This window comes from Mesoplodon densirostris, chromosome 19 (assembly GCF_025265405.1).
Source record: "Mesoplodon densirostris isolate mMesDen1 chromosome 19, mMesDen1 primary haplotype, whole genome shotgun sequence".
NCBI classification, from domain to species: Eukaryota; Metazoa; Chordata; class Mammalia; order Artiodactyla; family Ziphiidae; genus Mesoplodon; species Mesoplodon densirostris.
The window spans coordinates 12,667,209-12,693,835 of record NC_082679.1 but is presented as its reverse complement, the minus strand read 5'-3'; the positions used below and the strand labels follow the sequence as shown (position 1 = coordinate 12,693,835).

The 26,627-nt window shown below is 50.4% G+C and overlaps 1 protein-coding gene across 6 annotated transcripts; it reads right to left on the bottom strand.

Moving 5' to 3' along the window:
- Window positions 1-221: 221 nt before the first annotated feature.
- Window positions 222-26,620, bottom strand: NUMBL (NUMB like endocytic adaptor protein). Of its 6 annotated transcripts, none has more exons than XM_060083458.1 (10): window positions 26,369-26,620; window positions 22,412-22,496; window positions 20,133-20,275; window positions 18,690-18,764; window positions 18,526-18,600; window positions 17,434-17,574; window positions 12,677-12,866; window positions 7,932-8,234; window positions 4,264-4,386; window positions 222-3,278 (listed from the first exon to the last, which is right to left on the bottom strand). In XM_060083458.1, the coding sequence occupies exons 1-10, from the start codon at window positions 26,390-26,392 to the stop codon at window positions 2,665-2,667; spliced, it is 1,773 nt and encodes a 590-aa protein (XP_059939441.1). In that variant the 5' UTR covers window positions 26,393-26,620; the 3' UTR covers window positions 222-2,664. The 6 variants fall into 6 exon arrangements, with proteins under 6 accessions (XP_059939441.1, XP_059939442.1, XP_059939439.1 ...); XM_060083459.1 differs by having other exon boundaries at window positions 20,133-20,272; XM_060083456.1 differs by having other exon boundaries at window positions 223-3,278; window positions 7,932-8,237.
- Window positions 26,621-26,627: the final 7 nt, after the last annotated feature.

The following is a 26,627-nucleotide window of genomic DNA, read 5'->3' as shown; positions in this document are numbered from 1 at the left end:
GGTGTTAGGTGGGACGAGGCCACTGGGTTGGGCTGGTGCGTTAACTCCGCGTCCTCGGGTCTATTCTAAGAGAGCCGAAGCTTGTGGGAAGTGAGAGTGGGAGGTTAATCCCAGATCCATGGTCTCTGTGGAGAGGGAAGCGCCGTGAAGAGCGAGAGTTTCCATCGGGCGTGGGAGGGAAAATGGGGAAACTGGCTAAGAGGAGTCCGTGGGAGGTCCTCGGGAGATAAGGGATCCGTGGAGCTCCGCGGGCCCAAAACATCTGCTTCTACGGAGATTGGTGTGCGTGTGTGTGTGTGGGGGGGTGGTCACGGAGGGGTGTCTGAGAAAGACTGCTCTGAGCACAGCGAAGAATGGTTTTGTGTAAAGATCAGCCTCTGGCATGGAAGATGGTCTTGACTCTGTCCCTTATGTTCTGTGTGCTGCGTGGCCTGTTTCTCCATGAGACCAGTAGTTCGAATCATATCCAAGTCCTAGGTCTTTTCTGCCCCTCTCACTCGCCAGCGGTTTGTAGCGGTGAATTGCTGAGATTGCCTCTTCTCTGGCCTTGTGCCTGAACACAAAGTGACCGAGACAGCCCCAAACCCACCCCTCACTGACAGTCCAGTGGGGGGCCAGATAGTGACAGCCCAGAATGGGTCAGGCCTGGGCTGGGGGAAACAGAGGAGTTAGGGCCAGGATGCGGGAAGCACAGGGCCCTGTAGGATCCAAGCAGAGCGGAGGGCTCCTGACTCAGCCTGATGGGTCATAGAGCTTTGAAAGGATTGGATGGGGGCGGGGCCTTGGAAGAGGCTCCACTTCTAAGAAGGGGAGATATTTGAGCTGAGGCCTGAAGAATGAGTAGCATCCTATGAAGTGTTAAAAGAGAGGTGACACAGATCTATATGTGACTCATCTGTATGAAATGGCATCCAGGACATTCTATTATTGGGGGAAAATAAAGCAAACTGCAATCCCAAAAAAAAAAAAAAAAAAGGAATGAGTAGCATTCTTCTGGGAGAAGGTGCAGTGTCAGGAATGGGTGTTTCAGGCAGAGGAAATGACATCTGCAAAGGCTTGGATTAAGAAAGCGTGGCTCTTTTCAAGCAGAGTCCTTTGCTTGCTCCCTGGGGACCCTCTTGCTGCCCTGGTGAGCCATCTGTCACAGGTCCCCTAGTCCAGGATCCAGCCAGTTGATGGGCTGTAATGTAAACCCTTGAGGGCAGACCCTAGGCTTGTTCCCTCACGGCCTGGTGGTTCAGTGACTGGCCTTGAGGTCGACCAGAAGCTGGGCTTGAATCCCAGCTCCCCCACTAATCAGATGTGTGACCTTGGGTAAGTGACTCAACTTCCTGATCTGTCAAATGGGGATATAATATTGGGGTTCACGAAACCAGTCTCATCATTTTAGAGAGCTATAAAGAATTAAACATATAATTTATATATTTTAAAATATATAACTTTGTAGATTGTATCAAGGAACCCAAGAAACAACAGAGAGCCTTAAAAACGTGCTGCCACGTCGGATGACACTTTGGCCTAAGTTACGGAAAATGCAGTTGCTGAAACGTGAATTCGCCAGCTCGAAGATACGCTACTCCAAACGTAATTATTTAAAATTTTAATACTGAAGTTATTAGCAGCAGATTATATGTTTTTTTTTAATTCCTTGTTTCAAAATCTATAAGAATCAGAAATGGAGTGATTAATTTGGGGTACTCATTAATAACCCACTTCTTGAGTGCTGGGTCAGTGTTGACTGCTCCCAAGCTACGACTCAGAGGTGGATATGCAGGGAGACCCTCTTTACTCCCTCTGGTTTTAGGAGATGACTCAGGGGGAAAGGCTCTGTCTCCACACCATCCCCCCTGCACACACACCCTGCCTTCTAGAGGGGCACCATTATATTCTTCCTTTATTGGCTGTCCTTGTATAATACAAATCTGCAAGTTTAGATACAAAAAAATCTGGAAATAAAAGATAGAAAAGTACCCGCCAGGCACCCCCTGCCTTCTTCCCGGACCCCTCCCCAGCGGGCACCGACGTGAGGTAACTGAGCATCTTATTCCCCTTCCCCTTCCCCCTACCTGCCTCCTGGGCCCCCAACTTGGCCCCCTACCCCCATGAGACCCTGGCCCAAAGAACATGTGGGCCCCCAAGGGGAGGGGAGGGGTGGTAGGGGTGAGCACAGCACTGGCAGTGAACGCAGCAGGTGGGCAGAAGGAAGCCCTTTGTTTGTGCTGTGTATGGGGGCGGGGGAATGACCAAACTGGGGTGGGCACTCGTTTGGGGCTGAGGAGGGCCCCCAGGTGGGCATCCCTCCTCCATCCTACCGAATACCGGAAGGTAGAAGGTCAACAACAGAAATTGGGAAATACAGCTTGAACCGAGGGCACTCGGTGAGATTGGGGCCATCCCCCTGTGTCTGGGTTCCGGGGAGAGGGGGCCATGCCAGCCTAAGTCTGGCAGAGAAATGGGTCCCTTAGCCAGGCTGGGTCCGTCCCTGAATTCCATCCCATCGCAACCTGGGCGTCACAATGTCGGTTCTGTACTGGTTGTGGGAGGTGGTCGAGAGAAGGGTTAGAGAGGTCGTCAGGAGGGTGCAGCCCCAGGGAGCAGGACTGGGGAGAGGATGGGCCTCCACTCCCAGGTGTGGGGCTCCTGGAGATGATGGGGTGACTCGGGCTACAGTTCAATCTCGAAGGTCTTCTGCAGGTCGCCCGAGAAGGGGTTGGAAGGCTTCTCTACAGCAGGTTTGCCTTCTAACGCTGCCCACTGGGCCTCAAAGGGGTCCAACTCAGGGGCTGGGGCGGGTGCTGGCTCTGGGGGCCAGGGCGCCCCATTGGGGCGAGGACGGGCCTGGGCCCCAGGGGCGCTGGGTGCTGCAGGGGGTGGGAAGGCCCCAGCTTTCCCAATCAGGGTGGCAGGCTGGGGCTGGAGCTGGGCGGCTGAGCAGAAGGCGTTGGCCACCATCTGTGAGGGTGTGATGCCCACCACGGGCACGCGGGGCATGGGCGGGTAGCCCAAGCCCGGGTAGGCGGGCACAAAAGGGGGCTGCATGTGTGGAGGCGGCAGGAACACGGCCACCTGGGCAGGTGCGGCGTCGAAGGGCCCCACGGGGGCGGGGAAGGGCTGCAGGCCAGGGGGCACGGCAGGCACCGAGGCTGCCTGCTGCTGCTGCGCTTTTGCCACCTGGGACACCTCCTCCAGCCACCTCTCGGCCTCCGAAGGGGTCCGCTTGTGCCCAGGCTGGAAGGCAGCTGCAGGGGGCACGGAGGGCTCACCCCAGGCAGAAGTCCCTGGAGAGAGGAGAGGGGCAGTTAGGGGGCATGGGCTGCAGCAGAGAGAACCCCAGGCTGGGGATCAGACTCTGGACCAGGCCGCCTGCCTTGCATCCAGCCCTGCTCCTCATTAGCTGCGTGGGCTTTGGGCAAATGGCTTGACCATCCTGGACCACAGGTCATGCAGTGCTACAATAATGCATTTCTGAGATTCTAAGGTCCTAAGATGAAAAAGTATAGGCACGACTGGCAATCACCCAGGCCGGCTTCCCTTCTGATTGGTCAGTAGCAAACCTGTTATTAAATATTTTTTAATATCACCCTTGGCTCTAATATTTTGACACTGTATTGTCTTAGGAGGCTAAGATTCTAGGATTGCATGGATCTTTCTCAGAGTGTACTATTCTAACATAGTGGGTAAGTTTCAGTGTTTTTAAGTTTGTGTTTTCTAAGATTCTAGAGTTCTAAATTTACATTGTTTGTAATTCCAAGGTGCTTCCACGGTTTTAGGATAAGCACGTGGCTCTAAGGTGGTTCCTTGGCACTATTTTCTCAGAGAGCACTCTTTTAAGGCTGTAAGATTCCAAGGTTTCCTGGCTCCAAATCTGTTAGGTTCTAATATCTTGTGATTCAAAGGCTGTAGGTTTCTAGATTTTATGGTTCTAAGACAGCAAGGTTTAAAAACTGATCCCATGGTTCTAAGGTGACCCCATAATTCTTATGTTATCTCATGGTTCTAGGATGAACCCACGGCTCTGAGATGACCCCGTGGTTCTAAGATGATCCATGGTTCTAAAGTGATTGATTCCATGATTCTAGGATGACCCCATAGCTCTTAAATGATCCATGGTTCTATGGTAATCCTGTGGCTCTTAGATGATCCATGGTTCTAAGCCTGTGCGATTCCAAGATTCCCAGAGTCTCTGCAGTAGCCCTGAAAGGAGCAGGGAGATGCAGGAGGGGCACTGCAGGGCATCTACCCCAAGAGAAGGGCTCAGTTTACCTGTTGAGGCTGGCGGTGGCCCTGGTGCTGGTGCTCCAGCACTGGCAAAAGATGAGCTGATCTGTGTACACAGGGCACTGATGCTGTCGCTGTCACTGGCATTGGGAGGCTCCATCTCAGGCACTGGTAAGTCAGGGAAGGGCAGAGGTCAGCGAACAGGCCCAGGCTCTGCCCTTGACCCCATCCCCGCAGGTGGCCTTCACAAGGTGTGTGGGTTGGTGGGTCCACTCTGCAGTAACTAAGTGGCCATGGCCACAAAAATGGTAACTGCGCACACGTGTGTGTGTGTGTGTGTGACATCTGAGTGGTACAACAGCCAAGTAGTGTGTGACATCTGATGGCAGACAGTCACAGGGATCCCAAACCAAGGAGGACCTCAAGAGCTGTATGTAGCCACAAACCAGAAGAAATATTATAAATGCTTAACAATATATATTAATTTTAAAATATGTTCAGGGAATTCCCTGGGTGGTCCAGTGGTTAGGACTTGGTGCTTTCACTGCCAGAGCCCGGGTTCAATCTCTGATCGGGGCACTAAGATTCCACAAGCCACGTGGCGCGGCCAAAAAAATAAATAAAAAATGTTCAACCCCATGTATGGCAAGAGTATTGACTAGTCAGAATGGATATTGGCCACGCTGCTGGTCACTGGCTGGGGATCACCTGTCTTGCTTTGAGTGCAGAAGTGGGGCCCCACCAGGCCTGGCCCATAACATATGTCATGAGGGCAGAGATGCACCTGTGCCTGCAAGACAGGACACGCTGAGCAGGTGTGGTGGCCTCGTGAGTACTTAGGATGAGAAAAGGCACCATCCAAATAAACAAGAGGACCATCAAGTATGGCGTGTGACAAGTGCCTGTGACAGCTCAGCGAGTGGCTATCTCCAAGGGAGTGTGTGTGATGCTCCTATGAGCATCAGAAAGAAACTAGCTGTAGGAGTCAGCAGATGTGACGTGGGGCTGCCCAGGTGGGACAGTAGGTGGCTTCCAGGTCATTTCTATGATGATTATGCCTGTTAGTCCAAATGGGTGTGCAGCTTCTGGGGGGTGGCATCTGAGTGTGACTGAAATCCAGGTTGTGGCATCCGATTGTGATTCCCCAGCGTGAGCCAATCTGCCTGCGTGATGTATGGAATTTGGCATGAATTAGCATATGTGACTTGTGATTCACACAAGTTTGTGTGAATCCAGGTGTGTCGTTCGTGAGCGTGTGTTAATCTGTGTGTGTGATTTCTGAATGGGACATCTGGATATGTGCTTTCTTTCTTTTTTATTGAAATATAGTTGGTTTACAATGTTGTGTTAGATTCAGGTATACAGCAAAGTGATTCAGTTATACATATATACATATATATATATTCTTTTTCATATTCTTTTCCATTATGGTTTATTACAGGATATTGAATATAGTTCCCTGCTATACAGTAGGGCCTTGTTGTTTACCTATTTTATATACAGTAGTTTGTACTGGATATGTGCTTTCTAAGTGTGTGTAATGGTAACACCTGGTCCTGCAACTTCCAAGTGTGTGTGATTTTTGATTGCCCATGACTAAGTGTGTGACTTCTGAGTGTGTGTGACACCTGCAGTGGAGTGGGACATCTGTGTGAGTCCGTGAAATTTTTGTGTGGCAAGTTACATCCAAGCAAGTGGGCAACTGGCTACAGGCACGCAAGCCTTCTAAATGAAGTCTGGGGTGCCTGCCACCTCTCAGGGAGCAGGTGTGACAGCCCTGGGGGTGTACTTAATGGCAGGTTACTTAATGAGGACAGCAAATCTGAGGGTGCATGCAGTACATGGGATGCTGCACAACATGGAGTGAGCGTGCGTCATTCTCAGCAAGCACTGGCATCTGCTCAGCAGTCACCTTTTGCAGTAGCCCAGCCTCCTGGATACAGATCAACACCTCCCACACCAGTCCCCAGGGCCATAAGGGGTAGGTGTCTTGGATTTGGCATATGGAAGCAGGAGAGCGGGCCAGACCACATGACTTCACTGACAGCTGGGAGGAAAGGCAGCTCTCCTGCCTGTCTCCCTCGGGCAAAACATAGTTCCGTGCCACCTCTCTCCTCCCTTTTTCCCACGGCATACATTTTAAAATCACAACATACGCCATCTCTCTCCTTTTCCTGGTCCATGGCAGACATTAGTAATCAAACATGATGCTTTTCTCCCATTGAACTCTTTGCTCACCTTACCCCTCACCAGTAGAGCCTTGTGGCTCTACTGGCCAAATGCTGAAAGAAAGGACTGGTCCTTGCAATTCCATCTTCCCTCGACGACATGGCTAATCGATGATGATGGGTGCTGCCTCTGCACAATCCTTTACCCAGAAGCGACATCACGAATCCATCACTATGCACCCTGACCCCATGATCCCCATGCTCACTTGTGCCCTTCACCTCATGTTTCCATAAGCCAAATTCTGGGAGTCATCTCTTGGGCAAAACATAATACTCCTGCTCTCTCTTCTCGCTTGCCCATGGCAAACTTTGCTAATCAATCATGTGGTGTGCCACCTCGCTCTTTTCTCTTGCTCAAGTCAGACGCTGTAAGGAGATCATGATGTCTGTCATCATTCTATTCTCCCTGCCCTAGGCAGACATTGTTAATCACAATCCTTCTTTCCTCTGAACCTGGATCCTTGACCTCATGATCTCATGGCTCTACTGGCCAAAAGCTTGGAGGGAGCATTAGCCTATGGTGCCTCAGTCTCCTCTTGAGCAAAAACATGGCATCTGGGCAGCTTCTCTCCTCTCCCTTGCCCATGGAAGTCTTGCTAATCAATCATGACATATGCCACTGCTCTCATGTCCCTAACTACAGCAGACAGTACTAACTGATCGTGACTTATGCCACCTTTTTGCTATCCCTTGCCTGGAGCAGACATTGCTAATCGATCACAGCTTACACTACCGCTCTCCTCTCCCAGACTGATGGCAGACATTGCTAATTGATCACATGTTGCTCCTCTTCTTTGCCTGTGGCAGGCAGTGCTAATTCATCATGGTGTGACCTAAGCGTCCATCGACAGATGAATGGATAAAGAAGATGTGGCACATATATACAATGGAATATTACTCAACCATAAAAAGAAACGAAATTGAGTTATTTGTAGTGAGGTGGATAGACCCAGAGTCTATCATACAGAGTGAAGTAAGTCAGAAAGAGAAAAACAAATACCATATGCTAACATATATATGAAATCTAAAAAAAAAAAAAGGTTCTGAAGAACCTAGGGGCAGGACAGGAATAGAGACGCAGACGTAAAGAATGGACTTGAGGACACGGGGAGGGGGAAGGTTAAGCTGGGACGAAGTGGGAGAGTGGCATGGACTTATATACACTAACAAATGTAAGATAGATAGCTAGTGGGAAGCAGCTGCATAGCACAGGGAGATCAGCTTGGTGCTTTGTGACCACCTAGAGGGGTGGGATAGGGAGGGTGGGAGGGAGATGCAAGAGGGAGGGGATGTGGGGATATATGTATATGTATAGCTGATTCACTTTGTTATGCAGCAGAAACTAACACAACAATGTAAAGCAATTATACTCCAATAAAAATGTTAAAAAAAAATCATGGTGTGTACCCCCTCTTCTCTATCTCTTGCTTACAACAGACAGTGGCACTGATCCCGGTGTTCCCTCCTGCTGAGCCCCAGGCTCACCTGTGCCCTTCACCTGGAAGTCAGTGCGGCGCTGCAGCGTGGATGGCAGCTCATTCAGCCGTAGGCTCAGCTGCCGTTTGAAAGGTGAGTTCTTCTGGCTGAGCGCCGGGAACCCACGGAAGGAGCCCTGGCGAACCAGCTGCTCCAAGGGGGCATGGCGCCGGGGGATGGCAGCCGCAGTGGTGCCTGCAGCCACTGGGGTGCCCGCCTCACCCTTCTCGCCAGGGGATGTGGTGGCCGGTGTTGGGGACACGTGCCCAGGCTGGGCAGGACCAGGAGCCGCAGTTGGGGCAGCTGCTGCCTCTGCTGGAGACACGGGTGAGACAGGTGGTTAGATAGCTCACCTTGGCATTGGAGGCCTCTCCTACCCAGACCCCTTGATTGTTTTCCAATGCTGCCTTCCTCACCCAATGTGCCCTGCCCTCAAGACAGGCTGGTCAGAGCCCCCAAATGTCGCTCATCCCCACCCAAGCCAGGACCACTTTCCCCAGGAGGCCCGTGGGTGTGTCATCACCCAACCTGACCCTCTGTGTGTCTCAAGCTTTCTGTCCCCCATCCATCTTCCTCTGCTGCTTCTGCTATTTCTCCCTCTGAGACCTCCTGTCTCCCTTTCTAATTAATTTAACAAACACTTTTTTGGTGCATGACCAATGTATCAGGCATTGTTGCAAGTGCCTTGCAAGTATTAACTCATTCAGTCCTCACAACCACCCAGTGAGGTTGATAGTCATTATCCCCATTTTACAGATGTGGAAACTGAGGCCCAGAAATGGCAAGTGACTTGCCTGAGCCATACTGTGAAGGAAGGGGCAGGCTGACTCCAGAGTCTGAGTTCCAGATGACTGCGCTAACCCGTCTCTCCCTCTGGCCTGGTCTCTCCACATCATGCTGTCTTCCTCCATCATTCCATCTGCTCTGCTCTCTGTCACCTCCCACCAGTCTTCCCACCTCAAGTACCTCCTCCCTTCCTCCAGTTGCTACCCATTGTTCTAGACCCAGCTTAGCACACTTCTTCCTCTGAGGAGTTTTCCAGATTGTTTCAGCCCCTCAGCCTGGGCTCCCTCCCCTCTGGGGCTGTTCTCAGTCCTCTGCAGGTACCTGGTCTCCCCACTCAGCATAAGAAGCGGGCTCTTCGATGGCAGGGTCTCCCCACCCCTGCCAATACACAAACACACAGCCATCCTCCCATCAAGGCCTCACCTGAGCCGCAGCCTGAACGCTAGTGAGGTTAAACTCAGGCCCAAAGAGGGCAGGGAGGTTGCCCAGTGCTTCTCCCATCTTCCATGAGGGGGCGGTGAGGCTCTCACCCAGGCCAGGCTGGGGGCAGTGGAAACAGCCAGGGACAGGTTGGAACTGGGAAACCACCTCTGCCCCCCACCACCTTGGGCTTCAGGAAGTCTCCTCCCCTCTCCGGGCTCCAGTTTCCCCAACCAAACCTGGGATAAACATCCCTCTGCTGCCTTCCCAGGTCTCCTGGGAGGGTCAGTTGAGGCAGCGAATGTTCAACGCTCTGGAATCCCACAAAAGCTTGGTAAACAACTTTGTGGAAAGTGCACTGCTCCGTAACTCCTGAACTGAAGAGAGTTCTTTGTGAACGTGCGGTGCCTTGAGACTGTGAATGAGTGCATCATCGGCAAAACACTGTGATGTGTTCGGCAAATCATATACCACACTTTGTAAACTCTCATTTTTGCGGTGCAAGCTCTCAAGTGCTTTCTACAATGCAAAGTACCTGGAACGTATAATATCCTTTGGAAACAGCATAATCCTTTGCAAACTCTAAAGCATGTGACATTCTTTGTAAATTTGAATATCCCATATAAATAGTAAACTCAGTGTACTCAGTGTGTTCTTTTGCAAACAATAAAATATCATATAGGGACTTCCCTGGTGGCGCAGTGGTTAAGACTCTGCACTCCTGATGTAGAGTGCCTGGGTTCGATCGCTGGTCAGGGAACGAGATCCCACATGCATGCCGCAAAGAGTCACATGCCACAACTAAGGAGCGCGCCTGCCGCAACTAAGGCCCAGTGCAACAAAATAAATAAATATATATATATATATATATATATATATATATATATATATATATATATATAAAAGACAGGTTTTCATTAAAAAAATATATGTACTTAGGCCCTCTGTTAACTATACTTTGTAATCTGCTTTACCAATGATAAAATTCTTTATAAATTCTAATAGATGATGTAAACAGCAAAATATTTTGTAAGCTGTGAAGAACTCCTTAACTTTGTCAAGAGGTTTGTAAATGGTCACATAGTTTACCAAGAAAAACATATGTTGTAAACTCTAATATTCTAGCAAGTGGTAAAAACTTGTTTTCCTAACTTTTTAGCTAGAAATATTTTAAACTTACAGAAAAGATGTAATAATGGAACAAGGAGCACACATGTTCTCCTGTGTTAACTTGTTATACTTGTTAACTCTTAACAAGTGTTAACTTGTTACAGTATTTGATCTGTCTCTCCTTCCATAATCTTTTTTCAGTATGATTTAAGAGTGAGTTGCATACAATAGCCAAGGCATGGAAACAACCTAAATGTCCACCAATAGATGAATGGATAAAGAAGATGTGGTAATAATATACAACGGAATATTACCCAGCCATAAAAAAAGAATGAAATAATGCCATTTGTAGCAACATGGATGGACGTGGAGATTATCATACTAAGTGAAGTAAGTCAGAAAGAGAAAGACAAATATCATGTGATATCACTTATATGTGGAATCTAAAAAAAAGATACAAATGAACTTATTCACAAAACAGAAATAGACTCACAGGCATAGAAAACAAATTTATGGTTACCAAAGGGGAAAAGGGAGAGGGGATAAATTAGGAGTTTGGGACTAACGGATGCACACTACTATATATAAAATATAAATATAAATATATATAAACAACAAGGAAAAAAAAAAAAGAGTAAGCTGCAGACAGCTTACCCAAACCTAAAACCTTCAGCATGTACCTAAGAACAAGGACAGCCTCCTACTGAACCACAGGACAGCTTCTTACTTGGGAAATTTAACATGGATATGATACTGTTAGCTAGTCTACAGTCTATATTCTAATTTCCCCAACTGGTCTACTCATGTCCTTTATGGATGTTCATATATATATATATTTTTCAATGTATATATTTTATATACATATATTCAATATATGTATATTGAATTGAATGTTGAATATATATCTATATATACAATATCCAGGATTCAATTCAGGATCACACATTTATTAATATTTGTCAAATCTCTTCAGTCTCCTTTATCCTGAATCCCAATTCAGGATTCTTTGTAAATTCTAAGCAGTGTTTTCCAAACATGTAAAAACTAGAAACAGTAAAAAAAAAGTAAAATAAAATTAAAAATTACATTTTGACTCAGCACACAATACATGTATATTTAAAAACCACAGTTGGAGAACTTATAAACTATTTGCCTTTGACCTAGAATGTTAGAGTTTACCAGTTATTTTTCAGACTTTCATGATGGCAACCCAGAATAAGAAATACCGTTAACATGGTAACCCGTTCCATACACACACACACACACACACACACACACACACACACACACACACACACAGATATACTGACATAAAAGTATCATTGAACTATACTTAACCTTACTACATTTAATTACTCTGATATTTTCTATTCTTTTCCATTTCATTTCTTAAAATGCTAACCACAACCCAGCAAGCTGACTTCACAACCCATTAACAGGGTGGATACACAGTTTGAAAAGCCTGGGAACATCCCTGGGTTAGCAGATAATAAAGCTCTTGGAGAGGTTTGCTGGGATTTGTGGCCAACAGAATATTGCCCAGAGGACTCCTTAAACTGAAGTACGCTTTATAAACTGTAACCAAACTTTGTGGTTGGTGCTTTGCTTTGTATTTTTCACTTAAAAAAATTTGGGGGGGCTTCCCTGGTGGTGCAGTGGTTAAGAATCCGCCTGTCAATAAGGGGACACGGGTTCAAGCCCTGGTCCAGGAAGATCCCACATGCCGCAGAGCAACTAAGCCCATGCACCACAACTACTGAGCCTGCGCTCTAGAGCCTGCAAGCCACAACTACTGAGCCTGTGTGCCACAACTACTGAGCCCACACGCCGCAACTACTGAGCCTGTGCTCTAGAGCCACGAGCCACAACTACTGAGCCCGTGTGCCACAACTACTGAGCCCACGCGCCGCAACTACTGAGCCTGTGCTCTAGAGCCACGAGCCACAACTACTGAGCCCGTGTGCCACAACTACTGAGCCCATGCGCCGCAACTACTGATCCTGTGCTCTAGAGCCCGCAAGCCACAACTACTGAGCCCGTGTGCCACAACTACTGAGCCCATGCGCCACAACTACTGAGACTGTGCTCTAGAGCCCATGAGCCACAACTACTGAAGCCCATGCACCTAGAGCCTGTGCTCCGCAACAAGAGAAGCCACTGCAATGAGAAGCCTGTGCACCACAACGAAGAGTAGCCCCCGCTTTCCGCAACTAGGGGAAAGGTGGTGCACAGCAATGAAGACCCAACACAGCCCAAAATAAAATAAATTAATTAAAAAAAATGTTGTTTTGGGTTTTGTGTGTGTGTGTGTTTCCTTTTTGCTTTGTAAACTGTAGAGCCCCTGTACCTCTGCAGCTCTCTCCCCAATCTGGATCCCTTGGCCCCACCCTGGGACCATTCGGTGCCCAGCCCCGCCTCGCCCTCCAGGCAGCGCCCACCTTTCTTTTTGTCGGCAGCCTCTCGCTCAGCCGGCCGCCCACCCCCGGACAGGCGGAAGGAGCCCTCCCGGGAGAAGCTGGTGCGGCTGGCGTCAAAGGCAGCCGTGACTCCGCACTCCTTCTCCCGCCGTTGTTTCCGCTCTAGGCAGGCCGCAAACGCACACCCCACTGCGTGGCTCAGCCTCTCGCCCTGTGGGAAGAGGTTGGGGCAGGATTAGCGACGTTGTGCAGTGCAGACCGGACGCCAGGAGCCCCGGGGTCCAGCAGCTGGATGCTGGGTGACTCCGGATGAGTCCTTCACCTCTCTGGGCCTCAGTGCACATCTGAAAAATGAGGGACAAAAGCCAGAGACAAGAATGTAATACTGTATGGCTCCATTTTTTTTTTTTTAAGATTTTTTTTGATATGGACCATTTTTTTAAAAGTCTTTATTGAATTTGCTACAATATTGCCTCTGTTTTATGTTTTGGTTTTTTGGCCGCAAGGCCTGCGGGATCCCAACTCCCCAACCAGGGATCAAACCCACACTCCCCGGCATTGGAAGGTGAAGTCTTAACCACTGGACTGCCAGGGAAGTCCCTGGATGGCTCCACTTATATGAAGTTACAGAATGGGCAAAACTAATCTATGGTGAAAAACATCAGAACAGTGGTTGTTTCTTAGGGGTGGGCATAGAGACTGACTGAGGAGGAGCATGAGGGGACAGTCTGGGGTGGTGGCAATGTTCTAGATCTTGATGGAGGGGGGTTATACACGTGTATACAGTTGTCAAAACCCAGCAAATGTACACTTAAGGTTTGTGGTCAGCATGTATTTCACTTCAAAAGAAAAACAGCTCGAAACAAATATGAATTCTACTTAATGGTATGCATGCTGAAGTGTCTGCGGGAAGTATTCTGATGTCTGCGACTTTGAAATGCATCAAAAAATAAGATGGGGAGACAAGTGATAAAAGTAAGCCCAGACAAACGTTCATGGCAGGATCTGGGTGGGGGGTGTCCAGGTGACTGTACAAGCCTTTCGACTTTGCTACATGCTTGAAACTATTTTGTAGTAAAGTACTGGGGGTAAAAACAACAACCCCTGTTTCCTGAGTGCCTACTTGAGAGACGCCAAGGCCAGAGAGACTGGGATTGATTCTGGCTTCCCACTTCCCAGCTATGTGATCTCAAGAAAGTCACTTCCCGGTACCCAAGTCTCCTCATTTGTAAAATGGGGGCTCTAACAGCACCCACTTCACAAGGTTGTTGCAGGAATTAGGTGAACAAATATATGCAAGGCATGCAGCACAAAGCCAGGCACAGGGAAACTCACATATGTGTCAGCAGAAATCTTGTCTAGCCCCGGGCTGAGCCCTGATTTGCATCCTTTTATGGAATCCTCACAACAGTGCCAGGAGGTGGACAATCTTATGAACCCATTTGACAGATGAAGAAATTAAGGTTCAGTCAACATGCCCATGATAACAAGTGAGTGGCAGAGTTGGGATTCTAATGAGGTATGTCTGACTTCTGTTCCCTAAACAAGATGCTCAGCCACCTCTTAAAGTTAAACTTGGGGACAAAAATCCTCAACAAAATGCTAGCAATCTGAACCCAGCAGAATATTAAAAGAATCAAGTGAAATTTATTCCAGGAATGCAAGGTTGGTTTAACATATGAAAATCAATCAACCACATTAGTAGAATGAAGAAAAAACCCCACTTGATCATCTCGATTCTCACAGAAAAAGCATTTGACAAAATCCAGCACCCTTTCATGATAAAACACTCAACAAAGTTGGAATAGAAGGGAACTTCCTCAACCTTATAAAGGACATTTGTGAAAAACTCACAGGACTTCCCTGGTGGCACAGTGGTTAAGAATCCGCCTGCCAGTGCAGGGGACACGGGTTCAAGCCTTGGTCTGGGAAGATCCCACATGCTGTGGAGCAACTAAGCCTGTGTGCCACAACTACTGAGCCAGCGTGCCACAACTACTGAAGCCCGTGTGCCTAGAGCCCATGCTCCGCAGCAAGAGAAGCCACCGCAATGAGAAGCCTGCGCACCACAACAAAGAGAAGCCCCCGCTCGCCTCAACCACAGAAAGCCCGCGCGCAGCAACGAAGACCCAACACAGCCAAAAACAAACAAATAAATAAATAAAACAAAAAATCAGTGTGATACTAGCATAAGGAGAGACATATAGACCAACGAAATATAACTGAGAGCTCAGACATAGACCCACACATCTATGGTCAATTGCTTTTCAATAAGGTGCCAAGAACATTCAATGAAGGAAGAGTAGTCTCTTTATCAAATGGTGCTAGAACAACTGGCTACAGTATATGCACGTGAGAAAAAAGGAAGGTGCACTCTTACCTCACACCATTTACAAAAATTAGCTCAAAATGTATCAGAGACCTAAATATAAGAGCTAAAACTATAAAACTCTTAGAATGAGACATGAGGTAAATCTTTGCAACCTTGGATTTGGCAATGAATTCTTAGATATGACACCAAAAGCAGAAATAACAAAAAAAAAAATGGATAAATTGAACTTCATCAAAATGTGTACATTTGCACATCAAAGGACACTATCAAGAAAGCGAGGGCTTCCCTGGTGGCGCAGTGGTTGAGAGTCCGCCTGCCGATGCAGGGGACACGGGTTTGTGCCCCAGTCCAGGAAGATCCCACATGCTGCGGAGTGGCTGGGCCCATGAGCCATGGCCACTGAGCCTGTGCATCCGGAGCCTGTGCTCCACAATGGGAGAGGCCACGGCGCTGGGAGGCCCACGTACCGCAAAAAAAAAAAAAAGAAAAAAAAAGAAAAAGAAAAGATGGGGCTTCCCTGGCACTGCAGTGGTTAAGAGTCTGTGCTTGCAAAGCAGGGGGCGCACGTTCAATCCCTGGTCGGGGAGCTAGGATCCCACATGCCACGGAGCCAAAAAAAAAAGAAAGTGAAAAGACAACCCACAGAATGGGGGAAAAGTTTTGCAAATCACGTAACTGATAAGCATCTAGTATCCAGAATATATAAAGAGCTCTTACAACTTAACAGTAAAAAGACAAACAACCCAATTAAAAATGGGTAAAGGATTTGAATAGATATTTCTCTGGAAAAGATATACAAATGGCCAATAAGCACAGGAAAAGATGCTCAACATCATTAGTCATTAGTGACATACAAGTCAAAACCACAATGAGATACCACTCACACCTACAGGATGGCTAGAATAAAAAAAAAGTGTTGGCAAGGATGTGGAGAAATTGGAACCTCATACATTGCAAGTGGGAATGTAAAATGGTGTCGCCACCAAGGAAAACAACTTGGCAATTACTCAAAAACTTAAACATAGGGGCTTCCCTGGTGGCGCAGTGGTTGAGAGTCTGCCTGCTGATGCAGGGGACATGGGTTCGTGCCCCGGTCCGGGAAGATACCACATGCCGTGGAGCGGCTGGGCCCCTGAGCCATGGCCGCTGAGCCTGCGCGTCCGGAGACTGTGCTCCGCAATGGGAGAGGCCACAACAGTGAGAGGCCCGCGTACCGCAAAAAAAAACAAAAAACCAAAAAAACTTAAACATACTATATGACCCAGCAATTCCACTCCTAGGTATATACCCAGAAGAATTAAAAACAGGTATTCAAACAAATACTTGCATATAAATGTCCAGAGAAGCACTATTCGTAATAGCCAAAAGGTGGAAACAACCCAATGTCCATCAATGGATGGATAAATAAGCAAAATATGGTATATCCAAAATGTGGTATATCCGTACGAATATTATTCAGCCATATAAAGGGAGTAAGTACTGATACGATGCTACGACATGGATGAACCTTGAAAACATTATGCTAAGTGAAAGAAGCTGGTCACAAAAGGCCAATAGGTCACAAAAGGCCAATACACACCTCCCAAAAAGCAGAGGGTGTGCCCCTCTTCATGCCTCCCTCCTTTATGTAGTTGGGATGAAGATGTGAAGGCTGGAGCACGCACATTCATCTTGGATCATGGAGTGGAAGCCACACTCCAGCATAGCAACAAGATAAAAGGAGCCATGGCCCTTGAGTGGAGAGGAGTGACACCAACGCTGTGCTGCCTGCCTAGGGATGTCTTTCACATGAAACACAAATTTCTATTTCACCGACATCACTGGTATCTGAGGGTTTTCTGTCACAAGCCTCAGAATCCTGTGAGAATGCTTCTCAGAAGACAGTCCATTTGTCTCTTTCATCAGATTCTCAGAGGGGATGTTGATGGCCCCCTCCCCCGCAAAATATAAAGAACCACAGGCAAAATGAATCGACTCTGAAGGAAGAGTGGGTACCCTGGGGGGTGTTGTTTCAGAAGGGCCCAAGGGGGCTGCTGGGGGCAGGAAACTACAGCTTGACTTGGGTGAGGTTTAAAAATAAGCAAAAATTCACGGAGCTGTGCCTGGGCCATCTGCGCCTGTTACTGTATGTATATGCTCCTCAATGAGAAAAGTTAGAGAAACATGAAGAACTACTGATAACAAGGAGGAGGATGAGAACTAATGTTTTCCCGAGTGCTTCCTATATGCCAGGCATTGTTCCAAATACTCTGTATCAACCCCCTCAAGTCTCACAATAATCCTCTAAGTTAGGGGCTGCGAATACACTCCCTTTTCCAGATGAGGTCACGGAGAGGAGAGGTTAAGGTGAGTGACTCGCCTGACACCACACAGCGGGCTGGGGTTGGGCGTGGGACACCAGGGCATGGGAGACAGTCAGCTGGCTTTGGGCTTTGGTGATACTCACGGAGTCTTTGAGCGCCAGGAAACAGTGGCAGATCCAGCGGCGGGTGGTCCCATCACGGCAGATATAGGAGAAAGCCTTGTCCAGGTTGCGGTCAGGAGCGCAGAAGGATACCTTTTCGATGGTCTGGTCTACCAGCAGGTCCTGGGAGGCACCAGGGAGGCCAGGAAAGGCATGTGTACTGTCTCTCATGTATTCACTTAATATTCCCTTTGTGTCTGCTCTATATCCTGTCCTGAACAGGGTGGGGATCCTGCACTTGTTGAAACAGCTGTGGGCCCTGCTCACATGGGGCTCCCAGTTTAGTGCAGGAATCAGACTCATCATCAGATGGAGACTGGCCAGAGTCACAGCCACGCTGTAATGAGGGAGGCACAGGCAGAGGGCTCAGGGCTGGGATCGGGGAGCCTCAGGGCCTTTCGGGAGCAAGAAGACGTGCCTGACGCAAGTTGGACGGGAGTCAGGCAAAGCTTGCTGGAGGGTGGCAATCCTGTTCAGTCATTAACCTAACTGCCTCCATGCACTGGATGTCTCCTTGGGCAGTCTCTGTGCTAGGGGCAGGGAATTCGACGATGAGCAAACAGATACCCGATCCTGGCCCACGGTGCTCCCATCTGGCCAGGCAGACGGACAATAAGCACATAACAGCTAACATTCGTTGATCAGAACACTTCTGCTGTACCAGGCATAGTTTTAAACTATTTGCATATACTTTCTCATTTAATGGTTGGGTCCATTTTTATCCCCATTTTTGCAGATCAGGCAAGGGAGGCACGGAACGGTTAAATCTCATACCCCTCAGGCTGAGGGTCACCCAGCTGGTAAGTGGGTGAGCTGGGATGCGAGCTGAGGTCGCTGCTCTACAGTCTGTGCTCTCACACACTATCCATGCCAGTTCACAAATAGCCACAGGACTCAATCCTGAATTATGACTGTGAGAGGTGCCAACATGTTACAGGAACACACGGCGGAGTCTAGAAGGTCCCTAAGGGAGGGACATCCTAGAGGTGGGTGAGAAGGCATCCCTAGCCCCATTCGAGCTGGGTGAGGAGGGGGTCCCACTGGTGCCCACTCCCAGGCCCGCGGGCCCCCTACCTTGGTCTTGTCATCCACCACCCGGAGCCCATCGGCTGACACCCACAGGACAGACTTCACAGACTTCCGGCCCATCTGGAGCGGAGGAGGAGGGCAGAGGGTGTGGTCAGGGCTGGTTCTTCTGCTCTGACCTTGCCCCCTCCCTGCTCCGGCCTCTCACTCACCGCCTTCAACTTCTTCACAGCATCTTCACACACGTGCATCCCCCGGGACTCCTCCACCTCCACGTGGCCCAGGTACTTGGTGTGAAGGGGATGGGAGAGCATGAAACAAGCACAGTAATCAATCATTCCTAGCGCTCCCTGTGCCGCTGCGATGCATCACGCAATGTCCTAAGCACATCATATGAATTAACTCATTTACTCTTTTTTTTTTTTTTTTTTTTTTTTTTTTTGCGGTACGCGGGCCTCTCACTCTTGTGGCCTCTCCCGTTGCGGAGCACAGGCTCCGGACGCGCAGGCTCAGCGGCCATGGCTCACGGGCCCAGCCACTCCGCGGCATGTGGGATCTTCCCGGACCGGGGCACGAACCCGTGTCCCCTGCATCGGCAGGCGGACTCTCAACCACTGCGCCACCAGGGAAGCCCAACTCATTTACTCTTTACCTCAACTTTGCAAGGTGGGGACCCTTTTTTGTTTGTTTTGGCCGCGCCACATGGCTTGTGGGATCTTAGTTCCCCGACCAGGGATGGAAACCATGCCCCCCTGCAGTGGAAGCACAAAGCCTTAACCACTGGACTGCCAGGGAAGTCTGGGTACCCCATTCTTATCCCAGATATACAGGTGAGAAAACTGAAGCACAACGTGGAGTAATGATTCCCACCCTGCCTCTATCCTTGGCCTTTAACACATCCCTGGTGTCCTTCTGAGTGCCAGCGTCTGCATCTGCGCCTCAGGACTGGCCCCAGGCAATGACTGATAGGAGCTGGGGTACACACGCCCCAGCTCCCTCACCCCGTGGGTGGGATGGCTCGATTTCCCACAGTTCCCTAGTGGCATCAAGCTCAGTTGCTCACAGCTATAGTTTAGTAAGACACCCTTTACTGGCTGCCTTCCCTTCCTCACTCTCACCAGCATTTCCTGCACCTCCCAGCAGCCCCTCCCTCGCAAGGTCCGCTTCTAGGGGAAGGGAAAACAAGGTGGGAGGGGGGCGCTGTGACCACTGTCTGTTGTCACCCAACCAGGAAGGGAATGAGTGGAGAGTTGAACCTGAATCCTGCTGTTACCCTTATAAATTTTCGTGTGTGTTGTGAAGGGTCGTGGCTGTCTAAACCAGAACGCACTTAACAGTAGAGGACTTTGCAAATGCTACAGAATTTTTGTGACCTCCCAGTGCCCCCCTGGAAACTGTGAGCTCCCACAGAATAGCGTGACTCCAGGCGGGACGCCCCCCCACCCCACCCCAGCTAATATTTTCCTGGCACAAGAGAATGGGTCTTGTTGGGTGCGGTCTGCATTCTGCAGGATGCGCAGTTCTTCGGGGCTGTGAAGTCTCTTGGGTCTCAGCCACCTCACCGGGCAATGGACAACAGACACTGGACACGCACGCGCACAGCGAACAGCTCGCACACCGACGCAGCCCCGCCCACACGAGCCCCGCCCACTCACCCTGACCGGGAAGCTGCACGTGCCCTTGCGCACCGCGTCCTCGTCCGCCTGCCACTGGTGTGGGCGCGATGCCTCAGGCACGTAGGCTGGTTTCCGCCGCCGCAGGCTCTGGCGTAGCTTGTTCATGGTGCCCGCCCCGTCTGCTGACAGAAGACAGGGGTGCGAGTCAAGGGTCAGAGGCATGGGGCTCAAGGTGGGGGGAAATAGGGCTCAGGGAGCAAGGGGTCAGATAACATTGCAGTAGGGCTACAGGGTTAGGGGGTAACTGGGTCAGAGGACATGACATCCAGGGAACATAGACTAGCAGCAGTTAGGGGATACTGACAAAGGGGGCAACTGGAAGGCAGGGGAGTGGGAGAGTCGGCAGTGGGGATTCAGAAGGCATGGGGCTAAGAGGCAGGGAGGTCTGAGATGCGTGCGTCGTGAGTCACAGCTTTTAGGGGTCTGGAGATTCGGGATGTGACAGTCAAGAGGCATGATGATCCAAAGTAATGGGAAGTTAAGGCAGTGGAGGACATTGGGGTTAGAGGGCATAGCAGTCGGGGTCACGAGGTCAGGGGTTTTATGGGTACGAGGTCAGGGGATGAGGTGGTCAGAGGGCACAGGAGTTGAGACTTGCATGGGTCCGATGTGGGGCACTCAGAAGGTCCAGGGATTGCGGTTCAGAGCCCAGGCCAGAGGGTGTTGGGGACAGGGGTGGGTCTCTGCAACTCTGAGATACAGCCCCTCTGACAAATGTGTCTAAGGCAGAGGCCCCTGGGGAGGCGTGCACCTGTGATTTCAGAGGTAGGGATGGAGGTGGTGGCCAGTCACTAAGACAGCCTTTGCTGACTGAGAAGCCATATTGAGTCCCAGGAGGAGTGTGAGGGGACACCTAGGACAGAGCACCAGCAGATGAGGCTCCGCCTGTGTGTGCAAGCAAGTGTGCAGCTGGTGTGTTCCTTTTTTGGGGGGGCCTCACTGCGCGGCTCACAGGATCTTAGTTCCCCGACCAGGGATCGAACCCGTGCCCTCAGTAGTGAAAGCGTGGAGTCCCAACCACTGGACCACTAGGGAATTCCCTGGTGTGTTCCTGAGTGTTCTGTGTGAGGGTGTCTAGGTCTGAGCATGCACCTATTGTCTGTGAGTGTGTATATAGCTGAAGGCTGTACGGAAGGACGCAGGTCTGAGAATGGTTGTTGATGAGAGTTTGTGTCTGTGAATGCTGTCTGTGAGGGGATGTCTGTGTCCAGGAGTGTGGCTGTCGTCTGTGAGTGTAGGTCCCTGAAGCTTGTGGCTGAAGAGTAGCTGTGTGTGAGAGTGGTGGTGAGTGTGTGTCAGGGAATGTTGCCTGTGAGGATGGGTCTGTGTTTGAGCATGAAGCTGTTGTCTTTGAAAGGGTGTGTCCATGACTGTTGTCTTTGAAGCTGTGTGTCTGTGTGAAGATGTGGCTATTGTCTTTGATGACCACTGCCCATGACAGTGTGTGTCTGTAAGAGTTACCCAAGATACCACATCTGTCCAAGAGTGCAGCTGTTGGTGGTGAGGCTGTGTCTGTGGCTGTTGTTTGTGAGGGTGTGTCTGGGTCAGATAAGGTGGGTGTTGTTGCAGAGAATGTGGGTCCATGAGTGTTGTTCTGGGGGTGTGTCTGTATGCAACTGTGCATCTGTGAGGGTGTGTGAGGACATGAGGTTGTCATCTTTGAGAGTGTGTTTGTGAGTGTTATTTGTGAGGGTGTGATGGTGTGGGAATGTGGCTGTTGTCTATGAGAGTGCTGAGTGTTATTTGTGAGACTGTGTGTGCAAAAGTGTAGCTGTTTGTGAAGGCACGAGCACACGGGTGCTGTCTGTGAGGCTGTGTCTGCTTGTGAAAGTGCGGCTGTTGACTGCAAAGTGTGGGTCTGTGTGTGTTGCTGGGGAGACTGTACAAGACTGCATCCCTTGAGAGTCCCTGAGTCTGTATCTGGTGAGTATCTGTGCTCACCTGTGAGGGAGTCTGGCTGTTGTCTAGGATTGTGTCTGTATGTTTGTGTGACCGTGAACCTGTGGGTGTGGGGATGCTGGTGTGTGCCTGAGTGTCTAAGTGTGTGTGTGTGTGTGTGTGTGTGTGAGAGAGAGAGAGACCTAGTTTAGGTGGGTGTGTCTGTGAACGAGGTCACTGAGTGTGCCGGGAAGTCGTTTGGGGGTGTCCACTTGTGTGTGTGATGAAGCCTGTGTGACCGCAGGGACAGTTCCTTTGGCTATGCGAGGCAGACCCACCCAGTCATTCAGCCTTCGACCTGTCCCCAGCTGGCCACTCACCTGGCTCCGTCCTGGAGGTTTCAGGGGGCCCCAGGGCCCCACAGGGGGCAGGGGGCAGATGTTGCTCTGGCCTCCTGGGTCCGCCCTGCCCAGGGGAGGGAGGAAAAGTTGAGAAGCTGGCTTGGGATAGGGCGCAGTCCCCTACCTCACCCCCTCTTTGGACATCAGCCAACCCCCCTTCATCTCAGGATCTCTGATGAGAGCCCTGGTTGTCAAAGCAACTGTTACTAAGGCAATCAGCCACCTGGTTGCAAGGGCCCAGGAATGAGTAGGTGTGTTTCGGGAGCATCTGTTGGGGATGTCCTGGCCTCAGGAGGCTGTCTGTACCCAAGGGGATGGTGTGAAGGGGGGTGGCCTGCCCTCTAGACACATGTCCAGGGCTGCGTACACATGTACAGTCACATGTGTACATGCAACTCTGGTCCCCAATTGTCCCTAGAACCTGGTCACAGCTCTGCACAATTACACACAGAGACAACCACAGCGACACACACTGGATCACACAGAAACACGTCAACAGTCACAGCCACTGTAAATACCTGGCCACATATCCAAGTTCACAGACATACCACTTACCCATGACAGTGTGTGTCTGTAAGAGTTACCCAAGATACCACATCTGTCCAAGAGTGCAGCTGTTGGTGGTGAGGCTGTGTCTGTGGCTGTTGTTTGTGAGGGTGTGTCTGGGTCAGATAAGGTGGGTGTTGTTGCAGAGAATGTGGGTCCATGAGTGTTGTTCTGGGGGTGTGTCTGTATGCAACTGTGCATCTGTGAGGCTATGTGAGGACATGAGGTTGTCATCTTTGAGAGTGTGTTTGTGAGTGTTTGTGAGTGTGTTTGTGAGTCTCTGCTACAGACCACTTGTCCACAGGTATGTAGAGTCCCAGGCTGCCCAGGCACTGCCACAAACGTCTGGTCATATCAGTAACTGATATTTTGTCACTTCTCTTTTCTCTGCCATATACAAAGAGCTGGGTCCAGGCACACCCACTGGGGCAGCCCATGGCCAACCAATGACAGTTGTTTCCTCGGGCACCCAACCAAGATACGCACATTACAGACCCACCTGTGTAGAATCACACCCCGCAGGAGGTCACCTATTAGCTCTGAGGCACACACACTTGTCACATACAGCTCCCCTGCTGCCTGTTGACATCTGGTCAGGGATGCATGCAGACACACTGACACACATTTGGTCATACCCAGTCACACCCAGCCACAGCCACATGTGTTCAATCATCGACCGGCACACAGCTGCACAAGGACACTCAACCCCAACTGTATCAGTCACACCAACACACCTTTTTGGTCACACACTGTCACACAGCCATACATCCCAGTCGTAGAGGCACACATTTGGTCATGGTATCAGCCACACGTATATGGATGGCTCTCCATACCCAAGCACACACACAGACCCCGATGGCCACGGCCCATGCATTAGAGAGAAATGGGCACACAAACTCAGGACATGCATACAACCATCCAGAGACAGTTCTCCCCAAGGACGGCCACACTCAGACACAGCCAGACACTCAGTGGCTCAGAGTCACAGCCATACGCATTTCAGAAACAGTCATGTATGCAAAGTCCCACAGCATGAGTGTCCACGTTACCCAGCCATATATCACGGTCATGGTACCTATTTCACAGTCACCCACCATCCCACCCCCAGCTGTACCATGTCAGACCATCACAGAGAAACACGCGGTCTCTCTTCCTGCAAACACGTAAGTCACACCGACAAGTATGGGGCCACATACGATCACAGCCCCCATGTGGAGAGACACACAACATCTCACAGACAGAGACATCAGCATACAATTTCCATTACACACACACAAGCAAACAGTCAGGTATGTGCTTAGAAATACAGTGACCCAGACAGAGCATTTATAGCTGTGTTTACACAGAAGACACAGTTCCGGATAGAGTCATGTGTGGAGTGAGGAGACAGTCACTCTGTCACCAAATCACACAGATTCAAACATAAGCTGCCCAGCACACATACAGGGACACACACCCACCCACCCCAAACAGCCACACAGCTACAGACACACACTCTTACAGACCATGACACAGACACAAGTATATAGAGTCACCCAGCGTCACAGACATGCAGGTCACACACAAATACAGAAGCCACAGTCACATACACATCCCCCCACACACACACACCATCACTGGCGCCACCACACACAGACACACCTATAGCTTGAGTCACATGCAATGAAATAACCCACTATTAATAGTCTGTCAGGGTTTCAGACTCCAAGTCAAATATATAACCCAAATCACAGGTACACACTATAAATGCACAGAATCACTCAGTATCAACACACAGATCTAGATGTAGTCATTTATACAATCCCGGCCACACACATAGATGTGGCTTTGAACACACAACCACAAACATACAAGTCACAGTGCCAGCACACAACCTGTCACATAAGCACAATGTGACTTCGTATACAATGGCAGTCATAAACCTAAAGTTGCAGGCACAGTTGTGTGTCATACAAGCACATGTGTGACACACATATAAAATCAGTTAGAGACACAGTCACAAACATTCGAAGTCATTAGGACAGTCGCACATGGACACAGAGTCATAGACACAACTCCACTTATAGTCACAACTCCACCCACATCTTCAGTCAGCCACACACATGCCCAACCCCATACTCAACAGATACACTGTCACATACCCAGTTAGAGTTACCAAGGTACATACATGGGGTCACAAAAGACATAATCAAAGACACAACCACATAGTCACAACCATGCACACACTCAAACACAGAGACTGAAAAGTATAGGGCTCTGCACAGTGAGCGAGCAGCTGTCATATACACATACACAGCCACACAAATGCTGGGGTCACATACAGAGAAACAATCACAGATGCTATCGGACACAACCACAAGCACGAAACACACGATTCCTCAGGGTCACCAGCTGCAGCTCACACACATACACACACAGGCAGCCACAGTCACAAAAACACAGGGTCACACTCTTAGCCACCTCCCCATCGCTTGCTTCCCCGCTTCCCCCCAGGTACCACACACAAAGCCATCATCACCGCAGACGCTGCAGACAGACAGGGCTGCACCAGGTCCCTGGGGAGCCGCCCCCTGGCCCAGACTGAATCCTGGAGCCTGGGGGGCCAGAACCGGAGGGGGAGGCGGTGCATTGTCTGTGCGTGGGGCCCCTCCCAGACAGCTGGGCGGCCCCAGGGACAAAGAGGGTGGCCCAGGAGACCTGTGCCCTGGGACCCTTGACCAAGCCTTTTTGTGTGTGGGGTTGCCTGAAACTCCCCTTATTTTATTCAGGCTTGGGGGGGATAGAGTCCCAGGCACAGAGACCTTGTTTTGAGAAGGGTCTGTTCCTGGGACGCCGCCCAAGCATGGGGGGATGCTGTGCCCCGGACGCCTCTGAGGCCTGGGGACGGACTGTGCCAGGAATCCCCCCAGGGCCTTGGCTTGGTGGGGAAGCTGTGGGGGCCCGGGGACCCCATTCTCAAGACCTTGCCTAGAGGGTTGCTGTGCTCAGAGAGCCCCTCAGGCCGGTAGGGGTTAAGGATTGCGTCTGGTCTGGAATCCCCTCTTAGAGGCCTTGACTTGATAAGGAGGTTGCGTCCCAGACCCCATCCCCAAAATCTTGCTTAGGGAGTTGTACCTAGAATCTGTCGCCCTGTCCTTGATTTTTTTGAGTGGGAGGTCTCTGTCTGGGATCCGCATCTCCAGAGCCTTGGCAAGACAAGGCCTGTGCCCGAGACCCCTGTCTCCCAAGATCTGGCTTGGAGGGGAGCCGATCCCTGGACCCCCACCCAGGACCACCCTCCCCAGCCTTGGCACCCTCTCTCCATCCGGGCGCCGCGGCCGCCTCCCACCCTCCGCCACATCAGCAGCGGCGCCGCCCCCCACCCGAGCCCCCTTCTCCCGCCCTTCTCACGCTGGCCGCCGCGCTGCGGGACATCCAGGGCTCCGGCGCCCCCGCCTCCCGCAGCCCCGGCTGGGCCCGGATCCCCGAGTGCTGCTGCTGCTGTGGCGGCGGCGGCAGCTCGGTCTGACGCGGGCCGGGGCCGGGGGCCGGGGTATGGTGCGGGATGCAAGCTCGCTAGCCTGCTCCGCTCCCGGGAGGATTCCGTTCCAGGGGCGGGGGAGCGCCCCTCCCGCTTCGGCTCCCCGCCCCAGCCCCGCCGCCTGCTGGA

Coding starts and splice junctions, on each gene's coding strand:
- NUMBL (XM_060083456.1), bottom strand. CDS start 26,392: ATGTCCCGCAGCGCGGCGGCCAGC. Junction 12,867..17,433: donor TCCTGGCGCTCAAAGACTCC/GTGAGTATCACC, acceptor CTCTTCCCACAG/GGCGAGAGGCTGAGCCACGC. Junction 8,238..12,676: donor GGCTGCCGACAAAAAGAAAG/GTGGGCGCTGCC, acceptor CCGTGTCTCCAG/CAGAGGCAGCAGCTGCCCCA.